Source organism: Protomyctophum parallelum, assembly GCF_964188405.1.
Source record: "Protomyctophum parallelum genome assembly, chromosome: 10".
NCBI classification, from domain to species: domain Eukaryota; kingdom Metazoa; phylum Chordata; class Actinopteri; order Myctophiformes; family Myctophidae; genus Protomyctophum; species Protomyctophum parallelum.
In genome coordinates, this window is record NC_139704.1 from 28,240,720 (window position 1) to 28,259,763 (window position 19,044).

Here is a 19,044-nt window from a genome sequence, read left to right on the forward strand (position 1 = left end):
AGGAATATTGTCGGGTTAAATCTTTTTTCCCCCTTTCTTTCTTAAAATGTTAAAGCACTATTTTCTATTCGAATAGAGCGGCGCAGTCCCTCCCCCTTTCAGAACAACGAACGGCCCAGGAAATGAAAACGCAATGCATTTCCCCATAGGCAGTTTTTATTTAATTTAGCGTCGTACGAAGCCAACTCTTGTCGTGACAAATCATGACAACACACACAAACAAATAATTACAAAGAAGAAAAACAACAAAAAAAGTGTTGTAACCTGCCGTTTTTTTCTACTTTCTAATTCTTTGTTTGGCCCGAAATATTGTGTGTGTTGTCATGATTTGTCACGACAAGAGTTGGCTTCGTACGACGCTTAAAAGGTCTTTAAATAAATTAAATAAAAACTGCCTATGGGGAAATGCATTGCGTTTTCATTTCCTGGGCCGTTCGTTGTTCTGAAAGGGGGAGGGACTGCGCCGCTCTATAGGAATAGAGCATAACAGTGGGTGTGGTTTTCTGGACCCACTGAAAACTCACCAATTCGTTTTTCCCATAGAGATTTACAAAAATAGGTTAGAATCAAGCCATCCGGGATCCTGGTGAATCATGACCAAAAATAATTGAATATTTAATTATATGATAATAAATACCCTTTGTTTAGTGTTTTTCATCTTCATTTCTTCACAGAATCAAAGGTTTTGACTCACCAAGATCCTGCATGGCATGATTCTAGGCTTAAAATGATTGATATAAATATTTGAGTAAATTAATGGCCGATTTTTCAGTTGGTCCAGAAATCCACCCCGCTGCTATGCTCTATATAGCAGTGGTTTTCAAACCTTTTCATATCAAGTTCCATTATATCTTCTGCATTTGAGCCACTGACCACCATTTTATGAGATTTAGCCTCTCAGAACCAAAAGTACGGGTTCATTTGGTTTAATTTTACACTCTTACGAGTTAAATATTTATAAGGGTCCATTTGGTTACCAACTCTCCATCAATTAGCTGGGGACTACCTGGAAACCCTTCAAGGACCACTGGTGGTCCCCGGCCCACTGGTTGAAAACCACTCCTCTATAGTAAACATTGAGAGAGTGTTTGTTCAAAGTTTTTCTCCCCAGCTTTTTACTAATGATAAAATACATGCCAATTCAGCGTATCAGAAGAGAGCCCAAAAAAGAAGAAAAAAGTGGAATGAAATATTTATATTGCTAGTCTACAGGTAGTTCTTCCGACTAAGCAATTGGCTCTCCAGCTGTGCTAAAATGAGCATGACGGTACACCTAGCCGTTAATAGAAGATTTGAGGATGGATTAATCACATTAGAAATATCATCAGTTTTGCTGATTAGATGGAGTTTCATCAGTGCAGCAGCATTATTGGCTTAGGAATGGAACCAAAAAAAATCAAAGAATAAATTATGACAGCACACCTAGACTTAGCCGTTAATAGAAGATTTGAGAACGGATTAATCACATTAGAAATATCATCAGTTGTGCTGATTGGAAGGAGTTTCATCAGAGCACCAGCATTATTGGCTTAGGAATGGAAAAGAAAATCAAATAATAAATTAAATGTCTCATCTGTGTAAACCGTGCATAGCCGAATAGGATGGGGCAGCTCTACCCTCCTGTATTTATTCTGAGTTGGTACTTGGTATAAATAGGTTGAGAACCACTGGTCTATAGCAATGATGTCTATCAGAATTCAGAGCTATTTAACACTTATTTCATGAAATGATCACTTACTGCATCTTTAAATGTACAGTAGCAATGGCTCCAACATGTCCACTGTCCAGTATCATAGTATGTCACTACTTTGACATCATGGGTGCACTTTTAACTTAGTTCTATGGTATGTGTGAGGTACAGTATATACTCACCAGACTGTTTGGCCACATTAAACATAACGTGACGCATCTTGCTTGATATCTGGAGTACAACAATAATGTAGTCATTAGACAGCCAGGAATCTCCCCTTTCCTCTACTGATGATCAAATAAAAAATGGTCATTCCCAAAGTGGGGTCCCCAGGAGTACTTGAAGGCGTTCCAGGGTGGTTATATCAGTTTAGTCACTAACCCTATATTATACTAGAGGTATTCAAATGAAGAATCTTGAAAATGGTGGTAGAATTTAGAACACACATCTCCTCTTCTGGGGGTCTCTGGCACAAACTCTTTCCAGATGGGGGTTCACAACCTAATAAACATTTAGACCATCCAAATAGCAGGTGACTTAAACATGGGCTCACAGCAGGGCCTCAGGCGGACAGAAACGCACCACACACACACAGACACACCGAACCACTTGTGTTTTTAAAAAATGGGGAAAGAAATTTATGCTAATGCAAAAGCATGCACGTCACATTGCACTCAATGGGTTTTAGTTGATGTTATTGCCACAAAGGTGTCATTGCTCTGTGTTGACATGTTTTTCTATTTATTTTCCACTCCTTTCTTTGATCTCTTGTGGCGGTTAACGGTCTCACAAATGCATACAAACGCGCACACTGCCACACACTCAAAAGCACGTGCGCACACAGCCACACACACATGCGCGCCCTGTGAAGAGGCCATCTACTGTAAAAAAAGCAGGCATGTCTATTTTTCCATTTCCTCTGTTCACACCAATGTGGAGACCAACATGAAATTGTTGTCACCATCACCACCAGATACTCACTATCATACTGTAGGTGCTAGCTAGACAGTGGTATACATTTAACCCATGTGATCGTTTTCAATTTGTCACGAAGGCCACGACAGGAGGAAGACACAGCTGTTTAAAAGAAAATACAATTATTTACAATATACTATAATAATTCTTTAAAATCAATGGGGTCAGCAATGCTAGTTACTGTTTATATTCTTCAAACTTCTCCATCAACACCTTTTTGGCTTGTTCCGCATCTTCTCAAGTTCCTCCAATCGTTGCTGGTGCTTCATCTCCATGGTCATTGTTAGTCGTCAGCCAACCTTTTCGTCCAGTTTGAGGTCACTCGGGCTTAGCGTTACCTGTTTTAGCAGACACCTTGAGGGCATTCTTTACATTGACTGCATCAAGAACCTTCTGTTGAAGATCAGCAATCTGGGCACTCCATAGGCCTATATCTCTGTCTCAAGGTTTCCCAATTCCCACCTGTTTAGTCATCTATCACTGCTTCTCAATGTCAGACCTGAGCATCGCCCTGCATGGTAGGCCAAATGTTTGGTTATATTTTAGATGTGGTTATATTGTTGTTCTTGCGTGTTGTCATCAGGGATGATTATTTACATCAATGCATTTGTGCGGTGCTTAGGAGTCGCAGCAGGTGTGATCGTTGCATCCTGGGCTATGGAGGAAGCAGTGGGGTATTCCGTTCCACAAAAGATGGGGCACATTATTAAGAGAGCATTTGTTCCTGTGGGAATTTGGTCTAGTCAGCCCTTTTAAAGCGTGTCTTCCTCCTCTTTATCATGACCTTTACGGGCCAGCCAGATCGTGACGAATAGCATTGTTCCGACTCCAAATTTAGTTGTAATGTATTTATTTTATTTTATTCAGACATTTAGCTATAAAGGGCATATTTAACCAACTAACTATGGTAGCTGTGGGCCCATCAACTCAATTGAAATTGTTTATTATTAATATTAATTGATGGCACTCCAAACATAAAAGGAAACTGCACCTAATGATTAACAGAACAATTGAAATGATTTAGAGAACAGCAATACCATGGAATGGTAGGGCATGAAAATGGAAAATAAGAGATTTCATATTGTATCATTAACCATTTTCAACTTAGCACCCCTGTCATGACATGTCATCGGCTGTTGTTGCTGGTTTTAAACAGTTTTTATTAAGTGGTTAACAAAGTGTGTGTTGTGTCTTGTATCCAGTTCTGCCTGCTCCATGGGACCAGTCTGGTGTACCAGGAACGTGCCTGGTACCTGGAACACAACTATCTAACCCCTAGTACCAGCCGAGCTATACGCACACAGGTAACACGCATGCACGCGTAAACACACACACACACACACACACACACACACACACACACACTTTGAGTCTCATCACTGCATCAAGCCACATACACACACACACACACACAAAATATTTAAGCCCTATTTTAACTTTTGGCTATTGAAAAATAAACTGTGTTAAAAATAAAAAATAAAGAGGTTATTTTTGTTAAATGTTGACAAATCTTGTATAGCACACAATGTTTTCAAAAATCTCATTAGGACTTGAGGTGAGATATGCAATTTCAGGTTTTACCCAGAATTAAGCATTGGTGTATGGCTGTATGCTATGGACAATATTTAGCATTCTCAGCAAAGACACACACACACACACACACACACACACGATTTCTGTTAATATTCCTAAGCACCTGGGCAGCCAGCCATGAAACCTACTGTAGGGAAACATAAGTATGAGCTAATGTCATCAGTTCTCTTTATTAATGTACATAGAAAAGACCCACATACACACACTGTTTAGCATAGCTAGCGTGTAGCTACTGTACATAGATATACTATACTATAATAGTTGTCCTCGTGTCCTGAAACTCTTCTAGCAGAAAGAATTGACCAACGTACTAAACAGAAACGTACTAAACATTAGTGTTGGAAACAATGACTTGCCAGGCTGAGTGTTGTAGTGACTGTCCACTTCATGTCACCAAAGTTGGTTGCGAAAGTGCCTTCCAGCTTCCAGTGCTAAACTACATCCTGAACGACATGGGTTGCGTTCCGTCTCTCTCTTCTAATCCTAGCATAAAACCAGGAACCACATATTCCTTGCTGCCCAGGAAGCTGGAGCAGAGGACATTTGCATACTCTGTTCTGATATCTTCATCATCATAAACATCATAAATTAAGACCTTAAACAAGAAACGGGAGCCGCACAAATCAACCTAAAATGTTGCTCTGTGGTCATGGCAGCAGTCATTGTTTTGTACGTTTGTATTAGTGTTCTTTTAAAGTCTTTCAAACTGTCTGTTCTAATTCCTTGTGCATTATACTTTCAGCAGTATCTTGTATCTTTCTGTGTTATTTTACTCTTTTCCTTTGAGTCTATATTGTGTTCTTTTTCTGCATCTCTTTCTCTTACACACACACACACAACCCACTGAACGCAGTTCAGTTTATTTCTGTTTGGTGCGTGATAGTGCATACGTTCTGTTGACTGAGTACCATGTGTGTTTTGTTTACCCTCCTTGTTACAGAAGTCTGCTAGCACAGTTGTTCTCACGTAAGTGTGATCAAATAGAGGCGGCACACACATAAACACTCCTAGTATGGTGTGCGGACATGTACGAACGCACGCACACACACACACACGCATACACACACACACATTCCGTTCCGAAACCCTTTTACGCGCACACAAGTACATGCAAAGACACTTGTTGTCACGCAGCAGCAGATGATTAGTATTGCTGTGCTAGCATTGCTTCAGTAGACTATTAGCCTGTCATAAGCATAATGTTAGAATGTGATCCCATAAAGGACCACAAAATGGCTACCATAGAGATCGTGTGAGAGAGGGTTTTTGTTATAAAATATATTCCAAATTGTTCACAATTTTTCGAGATTTTGTATTTTTTTGGTGTTTGAATAGCCTAACCATAAAATGGGGTTAGCAAGGTTAAGCTGATTGTGATGGTAATATTAACACGTTTTTGCTGGGGAACCCCTGGAACATCCCCAAGGACCCCTGGGTGTCCCTACATCCCATGTTGAGAATCAGCAGTCAACTAGCTGCTGACACATGTATCCTATCAGTGTACTGTTGCTGGGGAAAAATCTCCATGCTTTAGAGCTGATAATATCAAGTATCAACCACATTGGTAGAATAAGGACAATGGGCATTCCCATTCAAATTGTGGTTCTTGAACGGCTCTATAGATATATTAAAATAACTAGATTGTGATAAAACTTTACAAAGAGTGTGTGTTCATGACAAGCTGATAGTATATGGAGGAGGAAATTGATTTGGGGACTGAAAGGGGTATTTGTCTACATGATTTGCTACCTAATAAAATAACACCATTGACTGCAATTTTCAAAGAGCTAGAGGCAGCAGTTTTTTTTCATATAAATGCAGTGGACTGGAGGGTTGCTCCAGATTGCCTCATGCATAAAGTACTGAAATGTTGGACTGAATCCATGGCCTAAAATAAAAGTTAACACATTGGGAGCTGTTAAAAATGTCATTAGATTTCAGTGGATCCATTTTTTTGTACAAAGCCATTTGGATTGCAAAAGTCTGTTTTTCAGTTGTTACATAGTGAAGTTGCCTGATATGCAGACAGGAAAGAATCATTATTCACCTGCCATAGTCTGTTAGATTACTGAATTAATCTAACAGTTCTTGGTCACCAACCAAAGTGATTATACTTAGGCCTCTTTTAGACGGCGACCATCTCCATATAACACGTCAAAGTCCCGTTGCGTTCTCATTTTTTTGGACCATTTACATGAGAACGCACACTTGAATGAACACGCTACAAAGTGCATGCATATATATGCCAGGTCGCTAGGTGGCGCGTGTCCTTGTGGGGTCCGTGTGACGCAGCGCTTATATAAACCATAGACATAAGTCACGCATGCGTAGAACTACTTCCGTTCTTCTTCTACACAGAAAGTAAACAAACGTTGCGTCCTCATCACACCTCCAGCAAACCGGACTATCCGACATGGTTGTTGTTGTTCGTTTCCCGTAGCAACTGACGCATGCCTATGACACCATGTAAAAACGTAGGACACGGGGCGAGCCGACCAGAGCTGACGTAAGCCATGATGTCACAAGTTTTGCGGATCCACCGTTTTGCCTGTTTATATGGAGACCATAGGAAACGGCGTTCTAAAAGATTTCCACTCTGGGAGGTGGTTTCACTTCGTTGCGTTTTCACCTCCTGTGAACACGGTTCTCGTCTAAATGACAGCAGCAAACGATACTTTATTTTGCCGTTTTTTATGAACACCATCCTCGTGTAAATAGCACCTTAGTTAGTTACTTAGGTCTAAAGCTAGTGAAAAACAAGTCCCAGGAAAAATGATAGCAACAGCCTTGCTTTGCTTATCACAGCTCGAGTTCCAACGTGAACGGTCCATGCAAATTGTCTCGGTCCTGTATGTAACTGACTGGATGCCTGTTTGCCTGCCTGACTGACTGCTTGTGCTTGGTTGTATGATTCACAGGATTACTTATTGGCTAGATGCTTACTAGAGATAGGTCTACAGTACGGTAGAGTTCTCAAACTCTGCCCGAACCCGACCAGGCCCGACCCGACATTTTAGGGCCGGGCCTAAAATGTATGCTAATCAGTAGGGCCGGGCCGGGCCTGGGGCTCCATGAAAAAATATATATATATTGAATTTGTTTAGAATAATAAAAATAATAGTTCTGTTCTGTCTGTTTGTGTATTTATCTATTATGAAGATGGTGCTGACTGGCGTTTCACTTTTACTCTGTGTAGAGTTCTCAAATTCTGCACAAACCCAACCAGGCCCGACCCAACACAACGTTTTAGGGCCGGGTCGGGCCTAAAATCTATGCTAATTAGTCGGGCCGGGCCGGGCCTAGGGCCTGATCAGTTAGGGCCGGGCCTTAATTTTCGGGCCCGAGGAGAACTGAATTGACTGGGGTCGGAAGATGGCCTGACATTATTAAACTTTTTAAGCAAGTTACTGTTGTGTAGTCAAACCACTAAAAGAGCCCACTCTAAAGTTGCTGACTTAGACTGACTGAATTGAATACATAGGACCACAATGGAATGGTGTTATCCATTTAGTTTAAATTTCTTACTGTACCACATGCTGTTTTACATTTCTGACTAATAAAGTATTCAATAGATCAATCAATGACTGACAAAATAGTTGATGATGGAAGGATAAAAATAATACCTTCCACTTCATCACCAAGTGTTCGAAAGGTGTGTGTGTGTGTGTGTGTGTGTGTGTGTGTGTGTGTGTGTGTGTGTGTGTGTGTGTGTGTGTGTGTGTGGCTGTTTGTACATGCGTGACACGTAGCTGTGACCTTTCTCAGCATCATGCTAGGTCTTCAGAGTCACAGTGCTATTGTGTTCTGACCTCTCACATTACAACTAGTCAATAATGGTGTGTGACAGACACACACACACACAACTTCCCCCTTAAAGTATTGATCCTTATAGGCATCATTGGAACCACACAGACTCTGACACACATACACTTTATTGGCCCAGGTGGTCAGTATTGTCCTCTATAGCCCTGTAAGCAGAGGGGTCACAGTTCAGTGCATGGGAAGATCTTCATTAACAGTCAATGAGCAGTTGTCAATAACAGTAATTGTCGCACTCAAACACATAACCCATGCTTTCTGAACACAGATACTGAAAGAGACACACAATTTACACACAATTTTAATTATATCATTCCATTTCTTTAGGAAACTGTAGATGTAGTGGAGTAGAAGTAAAAGTATTGGAAATTGGAAATACTCCAGTAAAGTACAAATAACTCAAAATTCTAATTAAATCCAGTACTTGAGTAAATGTACTTAGTTACTTCCCACCACTTTGAGTAGTACAGCTCCAAGTACTCTGAAAACGGTACAATGGGTATTGCACAACCTGCCGCAGCGTTTATTACCAACGAGCATCATTCTAAACGGGCATCTCTCCCAACTAATATCAGTCTATTTTAAGTTTAATAAATGTATATCATCTATCGACACACGCGTTCCACACCACCACCGGTGTAGAGTCTGTCAGATCCATTGTTGTCCAGGACCGCCCGGGCTCTGGACAGGGCATCTGCCCAGGCTACATATATGGAGCTGGCTTGTGACATCACAACACTCCATTTGGGACACAGACAGATGGGTGGAACAGGTACTCTGACACGGGTACAACGGGTATTGCAAAGCCGGGTAGGGCATGGATCTCCAACTTCCATCATTACCGACTCAGTGCTCTACAGCCGGGCACCAGTCTAGTAATACAAATTATATTGGGGTAATCAACAGCTCCCTGATGGCCACTTTGCCAGTGGGTGCCAGTAGTGGGACCCAAATAGACCAAGATGTGAAGGACTTTTACATAATTTGAATGTTGCCAAACAATATATTTTGATAACACCTGCCTAAAATGTGTTTGACTTGCATTAAATATACATATACCTGTAGCAATAGACAGTTTGTAACATTGCAAATCCCTTGTGTTAGAATGTCAGGTGACAATCCACACAGAAGGCCAATTTCACTGTTAAAATTGTCGTCCATTATGTCATATACATCGAAATGTGTGTTCACTCTCTGTCCAAAATAAACAATGTTGGGCTTGTGCAGCCTGAGTCATCGGTCTGTACACCTCATTAGTTTTAATGGCTATGTCAATAATCTCTAATTAAACCTGTATTTCCTAAGGTAGCATTGAGGTGTCAATGAGAGACAAAATGTTGTGTTCACTGTAGCCCCACTCTAGCGTCTTAATGAATGCTCACCTCATTGATTCACTGAAACCCTGTATACTTCAGTTGACTGGGGTATTCCAGGAGTCTATATCTGGTTCCATCCTTTTTTCCCCTCTACACTAAATCTCTTTGTCAAAAATAGCCGATTGACCGCATGTTGCAATGCAACATATTATGAGCTTGCGGAGCTGCTATTTTCTGCAAATGTGTTCGCCGTCATGTCATGCCCAAAATATACAGACTTTAAGGTTCATGTGGTTAATGAATACCCACAAATTTGGGTCAGACATTTACATGGTGATCAAACGTTCAACTGGCTCATCTTATATCCCATTCCCAATCTCACATGTTTTCACATATTTCTCACAGTAGCTATCGATCAGTATTGATCACATGCAAGTGGTATTGATTGGCTCGCACTCCTTTTGTGTGCCTTTTCTCGGGTTTCTGTCTGTGCACATGTGTATACAGTATGTTATATATTGTGTTGTATAATGTATATGTTTATGTGGTGTGTGCCAGTATCCATGTGTATGAGAGTAAGAATGTGCTTGTGTGTGTACCGGTATGCATGTTTCATGTGAGTGGAAGAGTGCATTCAAGAGCAACCAGGTGTCTGTGAATGTTGTTTCTGAATGAACCGCTTATTACTGTGCGTGTGTACGTGCCTCTTAACCCATTTTAGGCGGGAACCCCTTTTGGTGTTAGCATTACGTTATGCTTTAGCTATTTTTGAAAAATCAAAGAACGACTGACATAGAAACATAGCTTTTTCAGAAAACTGTCATTTTCAAACAGACATTTTTTTAATCTGATTTATGTCTATGTTCTACCTTACAGCTACTGGAGTTGTGCAGATCAGTGAAGGATGAAGCTCTAAAGGTGGTGTCAGATTTCAACGTGCCTTCCTGCTGCATCCAGGCTCCCATCGCTGGAATAGTCAATCCCAGGGCTCAGTGGGCGTTCTACTCTCTTCCAGACCACACCCACTTGTCATCCTCCCTACCTCAGCATCATGCTGCTAAACTATAAGGTTTTTATGATTTCATGGAATGAACAGACCAATTCTTTGTTGGGCATCATGTTCATTCAAAGAAATTGGATCACACTCAGCAAATTGTATATCTTACTGTGTTGTTTTGTTTGTTTTTTGTAACTTGCGAGAAACAGACTAGGGAATGTCAGATGTAATTGAATTTCATACCAGAATGGGTCCAAAGATGGGGTCTTAAAAATTACCACATAACCACAATATTTGAGATGCCTTCAGCATGAGCCCTGCCTCTCTTTCTTTGAAGAGCCATTCTGTATATAGCAGTATCTGTATGCATATCTGTGTGCATTAGGCTAGCTCTAAATTAAATTATTAATCAACATTTCATCCACCCTTCAAGTAAACGTAACCTCAATAGTATTGTCTCTATATTATAGTGACACTGACTATAAAATGAATATTGTCAAAATATTTTTTTAAAGTGCCATTCACTGTGTTTTCTCCCTCTTAAGCCACCCATACTTCCACATTATGCCCCGATGCCTAAGACTATTTCTAAATACCATTTGAGCCAGAACTGCAACATGCAGGAGTCTGAATTCCATTTGTCTTGGTGTTTTTAACAATTCACTTTAGTTGTATTTTAAACAAATATTACATTACTATTGTTAGATTTATGAATACAAGTGTAATATTTTATCATCAAATTCATATTTTATATTTGGCCATATGTTGGTGATGTCGTTGACGTTTTCACTTTCAATGTTTTTTATAGATTTTTTGACACAAACGTGAAGTTTTCATTTGCTGGCCTACAGTTTCAAAGGATTCTTCACAGATCAAAAATGCCTTCTGTTCTAGATGTCACTTGCTATGACATCTTTGTCAGCTTTTCTACTCTTAATAAATGTCAGTTGTAGATCCCACTAGCTGCTCTGGAGATTAATAATGTCAGTTGTAGATCCCACTAGCTCTGTTAGCTAAATCAGTATGCTGCCCTGAAGAGATTATTAACTTTTGGCAAGAAGTTGAAACCCCATGAAACTTCCTGGGGATGAGTGCTGTGAAAAGACTAAAAGAGCCTTTCATTTGGATCGAAATGATCAAAATCACCATTGGTCATATCTCAAAAACAGGTGCACATCCAGGTGTGTTTTGTTGTTGTTCTTGCTGACTTAAATGTTTTGTGGCCTCGCTGAAGTCATTAGAATATGTGTGTTAACTTCTTTTCTGAATTGTTAGCAGTCTCACACACACGCACACAATATGCAAGCAGGCACCAGCATCCGACAGGCTTGACACAAATGGTAATTCAATAACACAAATGACCCAACTTCCTGATGTGCCATGACATGTTTTTCCTTGCCTGTTTGTGTTTTATATGTTGGGGACTTGATGTGTGCTGATGTGGGAAAAGAGGGGTTGTAGGGGGCTGTCATTGGACTACTATTATGCTGTTAGATTTATGACACTTTTGACTCCTTTCCGTTCCTGTGTGTGCAGCAACAGAGGGAGAGCTCCGTGTAAATAATCCACAAATCCGTGTGTGTCATGTTAGATGATGGTAAGCATTTTACTTCCGTTCCTTGGTTTTCAAAATAAAGGTCGCAAATAATATCTTTTAACTTTATGTGTTTTATCTAGAAGAAAAAGAAAAGTGTTGATCCTGCAAGATAGGCCTAAATATGATTTATTTATTTAAGTGTCAGAAAGATTTCTAGAGCCAAAGGAGTAGCTTTAAGCTCAAACCCCACAACAGCCACTAAGCCAAGGTGATTGTCCATTCACAAAGTTTACAAATGAATTAATAGTTGGTAACAAATGGATGATGATCACCTTACATGCAGGTTTGTCACAGCTGATTTTATTGTACATTTATTAGGCTGGCATTGTAGTCTCAATTCTACAGATTTTTGATTATTTTCCCTTTGTGATTAAAGCATATTTAATTCAAATATAAATACACATACCACCTGAGATTTCTCACTATGGTACGTAACAGTGGAATATCTATATAATGAAACTATGCATAATATATGCTGGCAATGGATTCAGAATCATGAAAACCATAGTTTGACACGTAACACGTTACTTAAAGCATAATTCAATTTGGAACGTTTAGCCTTATATAGGTTGGTGGTCACATATACAATTAAATAAATGAGCATTACAAAAATACATATCACGACATTGAGGGGGCAGAAAACTGAGCGCTCCAGCGCTGTTCATGCAGCCTTAACTGGGTCAAGCTGGAGTTGGAAATACATTGTAAAACAAGGGCGGTGCAAATAAGAGCAATTTTAGGCATGTGTGCAACATGCCAACTGTTTTAAAGTATTGTACAGTAACAACGAAAGTCTGTAATGTTTATGTTGTACTATTAAAAACAATCTAAAATAAAGGGATTTAAGATCATTAAAGCTGGGCTGTTGCCTGAGTCGCGTCATACCAAAGCCTACACTGGTTGTACAGTCGACGCGCTGTGATTGGCCAGTCGCTGATTGACAGCCTAAACCTAACCTTAACCTCAGTAAAACTATACCTAAACCTAATCTCAAGAAAACTATACCTAAACCTAACCCTAACCTCAGTAAATGTAACTTTCCCGGGGGCGTGGTTATAAACACAACCCATGTAGGAATTAGTATGTAGCCTGAGTCCAATGCATTTCGATCAACTTCCGGTCCAGGACTTGTCACTGTTTGCTATGCTGACCCAATGCATAATCCCCTATAGAGCGTTGCAGTCCCTCCCCCTTTCAGAACGAGTGGCCCAGGAAATTATTCCCAATGCATTTTTCCCATAGGCATTTCTTAAATTATTTATTTAAAGAGCTTTTAAGCGTCGTACGAAGCCAACTCTTGTCGTGACAAATCATGACAACACACACAATATTTTGGACCAAACAAATAATTACAAAGAAGAAAAACAACAAAAGTTTTTTGATTGAAATATTTATTAACAGTTTGTAGAATTACAGTACATTTCAAGCACAAACTCAATACAAAGACTGTTAACTGTGAGTGGACAACCCAATTAAGCATTACACTTGTTTACAACAGGGTCCACATTGTTCAATTCATCAAAACATTTAGAGACATACAAATAGACACTTCTATGTAGTTAAAAGGGAAAAGATACATATACAGTGAGGGGAAAGGGGGGGGGGGAGCGGTAGAGGGGATTCAGATTTTACAGAGGCCAGTTTTGAATTACAGCCATCCGTAGGTGCCCTTTGAGAGCGGTTTTGAAGGAGTCAAGGGATTCACATGTCTTAATGACTGTTGGTAGGGCGTTCCACATTTTGGTGGCATAGGAGCGAAAATAATTTAGTCCCTTGTTTGTGCCGAATCTGGGTTGTACATGGTTTGTTGCACTCCCTCTGGTGTTGTGGGTGTGGACTTCGTTTACATTAAGGAAGTATTTAGACAGGTACATGGGTATCTTGGTGGTGTATCGAATCTTGTGGACCAGACCCATTGCAAGATGCTGTACTCTGTCGTCGACCCTAAGCCATCCCAGCCTGTCAAAGTGGGCAGGGGTGAGGTGGGTTCGAGGGGTGAGGCCAAGAAGGAGCCTGACCAGTTTGTTTTGGGAGGTCTGGAGCCTTGTTTTAAGGGCCTTTGAGGTGCTGTGGTACCAAGAGGTGGATGCATAGTCAAAGAAACCTTGTACGAGGGCTCCTGTTAAGGTCTTCAAGGTGTTTTTGTTGACCAGTGAGGAGATCCTGTAAAGGAATCTTGTTCTTTGATTGACTTTTTTGATTACGTTGGTGGCCATTTTATCACCGGAAAGATTGGCCTCCAGGATGGAACCTAGGTAGGTAATTTCATCTTTTCGTGTGATAATATTGTCACCCACTCTAACCAAGAAGCCATCTGCCTTGCTGAGATTACTATTAGATCCATCCAAGTGTTGTAACCTGCCATTTTTTTCTACTTTCTAATTATTTGTTTGGCCCGAAAAATTGTACTTGTTGTCATGATTTGTCACGACAAGAGTTGGCTTCGTATGACGTCTTTAAATAAATAATAAAGAAATGCCTATGGGAAAAATGCATTGGGATTAATTTCCTAGGGCCACTCATTGTTCTGAAAAGGGGTGGGGACTGCGACGCTCTATAGGCTATAGAGCGTCGCAGTCCCGCCCCCTTTCTTGACGACGCACTCGCAGTTTCAAAACATTTACGCGTGTGACGGCCAAGCTACGCCAGGCTTTTCTCGTGCGTTTACTCTAAACGCGCGGACCGTGCGTGCGTAAGCCAAATGCCCTGGCTACATCGATCTGTCAGACGCGCGGCAGATTTGTGCGGGACCTTCCGGGACGATATATAGATAGGTAACAAGTGGACTCGCCCCGTTTCTGTTTTCCTCCCAGAATTTTCCCCAGTGAGGGATGGGAGAGGCTGGACAGCAGACGGCTGGACTTTGAATTTCTCTAACTATAAACTTTCATGACAGCAGACAGCAGTACAAATAAAATGTATGAAAAGCTACTACAGTGAAGTCTGTTCACAGAAGTTGTTGTAGGCTATGTGGGGATTATCTGACGAGGTACCATTTGAGTGTGCAAAACCATACATATACTAAATAATACTAAATTGTTTCTAGGGTCAATATAAGTAAAATAATATAGCCTTTCTACAGGAGTATCTTTTTATATTTTTCCAAAAATAATACAAACAGCCAATAGCATATTACAAAGTTATCCCCCTCACTGGTGACAATTCCGGGAGGAAAAACGGGCAAGCACCGGGGCGAGTCTTCTGGTATTCATTTTGCGCGCGTGCGTATGCGTTTACTGCGCGCGTACAGTGCGTTTGGATAGGACCAATATGTCAATGATACCAGCTACACCAGACGCACGGATACCGCGGGCCATCCTACGCGTGCTCTAAAAATAGGATCGGTTCTAATTTTTTTACGTGCGTATGCCCCCATGCGCGCGTATCTATAGAATACCAGAAGACTCGCCCCGGTGCTTGCCCGTTTTTCCTCCCGGAATTGTCACCAGTGAGGGGGATAACTTTGTAATATGCTATTGGCTGTTTGTATTATTTTTGGAAAAATATAAAAAGATACTCCTGTAGAAAGGCTATATTATTTTACTTATATTGACCCTAGAAACAATTTTGTATTATTTAGTATATGTATGGTTTTGCACACTCAAATGGTACCTTGTCAGATAATCCCCACATAGCCTACAACAACTTCTGTGAACAGACTTCACTGTAGTAGCTTTTCATACATTTTATTTGTACTGCTGTCTGCTGTCATGAAAGTTTATAGTTAGAGAAATTCAAAGTCCAGCCGTCTGCTGTCCAGCCTCTCCCATCCCTCACTGGGGAAAATTCTGGGAGGAAAACAGAAACGGGGCGAGTCCACTTGTTACCCGCAAAATTGCCTGGTGTAGCTTGGCCGTAAGACGCACTCGCAGTTTCAAAACATTTACGCGTGTAGTTGTGGGCTGTCCCATGACTCCATCCATTGGATTACATCACTGACAGTCGTCCATAAAACCCTAAACCACACCACTGACAAGCTCTTCTCCACACACTTACGCATGGTGGGACAAGAACCGGACTATAAGACATGGGGATATATTCAAAGAAAATGACGAAACCAACATCAATACTTTACAACGTACAAGGTAGGCTTCAGTGTTCAGTTATGAATGAAATTATATAATATACCGGTAGCTTAATATAATAATTCACAATAAAATTACGCAAACTTTTTAAGACACATGTCTATGGTTGTAACTGTCTGGCTTTGCTGTCAGTCAACCCTAACTTTTATTTTGATATATCCAACCGGAAATAAAAATGCTTACACTCGCTCACATGACGCCACCAGTCTGGTGCCTCTGGACACCACAGACGCAGACAAACCCCACCCTATAGGCGGGTCGTGACTGAGTCGTCATAGAAGAAGGACGGCTTCTTGCTTCAGGCTCTAACAGAGCTGCTTGGAACTTTTTGCATTCAGAGAGAGAGAGGCAGAGAAGGGAGGGGAACATCCTCATCTATGCTGCACTGTGACTGCTCACCGACACAAGACAAAAGACTCGGAGTGGAGCACCGTGTTTTTCTTCTGAGCACTGGTTGGAATTGCCTTTTTATCTGCGGACAAGAGGGAACAACTATTGCTACTATGTTTTTTACACTTTTGATGCCGCTGTTTGGAGTTCAATCTGCCAACTAACATTGTGGAATTCGTATTTGTAGACATTGGATAAGTTTGCTTTAAAGCGCGTCTGAGGATATTTTTTTTGGGGGGGGGGGGGGGGTGTTATTGTTGTTTTGACAACGGGTTATGCCCTGCCAGTGACGCGCGTCTTTGGACATGTCCGACAAGTCCAGGTAAGTTTGCAGACAAAGTTATTTTTAATTATTCAACCACAACTAGGATTTTACTCTTATTATAAGCTAAAATTACAACTTTTTATTTAACTTATTACAACTCGTATTATGAGTAGCCTATAAAGATTTACTCAATTGTGCGCTTTTACATTTTAAAAGGAACCACAAAGCTTAATGTGACCGTGTCACAGCGCGTCCGTGACGCGTTGTGAGCTTGTAGATCAGTTTTTGTCGAGTTGTCGGCAAGCGACAACGTTGTAGTCAATTTGAACTTGTAGAAGACTACGGCATATAAATCTGGATTTATCGGTTTGGGACCACCAGAAAAGCCACACCTGGGTCAGGCTGGGTGACCTGGTGCCGTGGTATATCGCAGTTCTCACCGTGACTATCAATCTCAGATCATCTCACTGACCGCCGGCCTGATGGCAGATAAACTGCCGCTTGATGCACAACTTGCGTGACGGGCCGGGGCGCCGCGGTTGCATGGCTAGCCAATTTTCCAAGTTGGCGAAACGGATCACGTTGTATTTGTGTTATTGACTTTAGTCACCACACGAGCCTAAACGACACTTACTGTAACAAATGTAATGCAGGATAAATTATGCGATGTGTTTATTTTATAAGCAGTGATATACTGCCTATTTTGTGGCTATATGTGCATCATTGCATGCAGTGGCACTCGACTCAATGCGCACAGAGCGCTGCATGTTGTTAGATGGTGTAGACTGGTCTCTTTTCATCGACTTTTAGATTTCTTTCTAGTTTATGACAACACGCGCTGTATCCTGTGGGTGGCGTAATGTACCACTAGGTTTGTCTACACTACACTTAACTACACTACAGCGTGCTTACATTTCCTCTAATAGCCTACACGCGCTGTCCTCGGAGGGACTCGCACTCCACGACGGAGACGGAGTAATAGGCAGGCTGGCTACAGCTAGAGGAAAGACTTTATTTCCTCTCTTGGTTGTTTGTCGGTGCAAACAAACAGCGCAGCGACGTTCTTGACTTTTGGATTGCCCTAGCACAGTCTGCAGGCGAACCATGTTGCCCGTTATTATGTTAAGTTGATCTAGGCTTTCTCCTTTTTCCTATCGCAGTCTATGCTACCCACAGTAATGCCGTTATAACCTTACCCTCGCTGCGTTAAATTCACCGGTCAATGGTCATGCCCGAATTTAATCCAAAGTCTGTTTGTGTTCATGACAAATGTGTTCATAAACACGATGTTAACTTGGCAGAATGAGGAAAGGGAACCACTGTCTGTAGCGGGTTTGAGCGCATTGTTATTCCTTGCGCAAAGCAGCCCACTGTCATGTCATAGCACGAGAGTGAAAAACAAAACAAAAACAAATATATTTTCTATAATTAAAAAAATAGTATTGAATAAATCGGCACCAGCGCTTGAGACATAGGCTATGCTATAGGTATGGCTATCTGAAAACGTAAATCTGCATTGGCTCGTGTGAGTGTCGTTTAGCCTGCTGCCTATTGTTGCACAGTGAGTTTTCATTTCTTGTGGAGAAAATAGGAAGTCCACTTGGCCCCTGGGAGCGGTTTAGTGTCGCTGTGTGCAGTGTGTGTGACGCAGTTAGTGTTAGTCTAGCCTACTTACTACGGTCTGCATCCAGGCTGTTTCCCCTTGGAACAGATCCTGTAATCACACCATGCCAGCAGCCTCCGTCAAAACAACTGGGGAAATTAAATTATTGCAATAGATTTGACAGAAACTCCCATATGCTGCAGATCATGTCGTATAGGCTACATGGATTGTGTTATTTAATATGGCTGAGAAACTCATGTTTTGAGACGAGAGAGATGAATGACAAATGTAGCCATGCGACGCCTTGTGTGCTTTTAGATCTTTGGTGCGCGGCTGCGCGCATGTGACATACACCTCCGTGCGTCGCACGACATTATCCCATTTAATAATAATATTTGGCTAAAGAATGTGCCATGTGCAAAGTCGCGGTCACATAGGTCCATGGTATTTTCTAGTTTGTCTAAAAGTCCAACCAGTTAACTTCCAGGCAGGTTCTTCTACTGAGTGACAGACAGTTCAATACGGGACCTAACGGTGCCACTCTGTTTGTCCAACAGACCATCGACTCGGTCGGACGGCTCGTCCGCTGTGACCGTCACAGAGACTACAGGGGAAACTAGAGAAGAGTCGCTTCCAATCGGCGCCAAAGTATCGACAGAAGTCTTCCGTTCGAACCCGGCGACAAGCGTAGCCGGCGGCGAGCCGAGCCGTGGC

General features: G+C 41.3%; 2 protein-coding genes across 3 annotated transcripts in view; both read left to right on the plus strand.

The window, feature by feature from the left end:
- The window catches only part of acoxl (acyl-CoA oxidase-like), a 41,634-nt gene extending 29,596 nt beyond the window's left edge, over positions 1-12,038 (plus strand). For both annotated transcript variants that reach the window (XM_083775188.1, XM_083775189.1), the window contains 2 exons: positions 3,868-3,969; positions 10,270-12,038. In XM_083775188.1, the coding sequence (XP_083631314.1) occupies positions 3,868-3,969; positions 10,270-10,461 (294 nt within the window). In that variant the 3' untranslated portion in view covers positions 10,462-12,038. The remainder of the gene's footprint in view (positions 1-3,867; positions 3,970-10,269) is intronic.
- Positions 12,039-16,227: 4,189 nt separating this feature from the next.
- bcl2l11 (BCL2 like 11) overlaps positions 16,228-19,044 on the plus strand; it is a 22,898-nt gene continuing 20,081 nt past the window's right edge. The window contains exons 1-2 of the mRNA XM_083775190.1: positions 16,228-16,784; positions 18,888-19,044. The exon at positions 18,888-19,044 is cut by the window's right edge and continues 310 nt beyond it. Of these exons, the coding sequence (XP_083631316.1) occupies positions 16,768-16,784; positions 18,888-19,044 (174 nt within the window). The 5' untranslated portion in view covers positions 16,228-16,767. The remainder of the gene's footprint in view (positions 16,785-18,887) is intronic.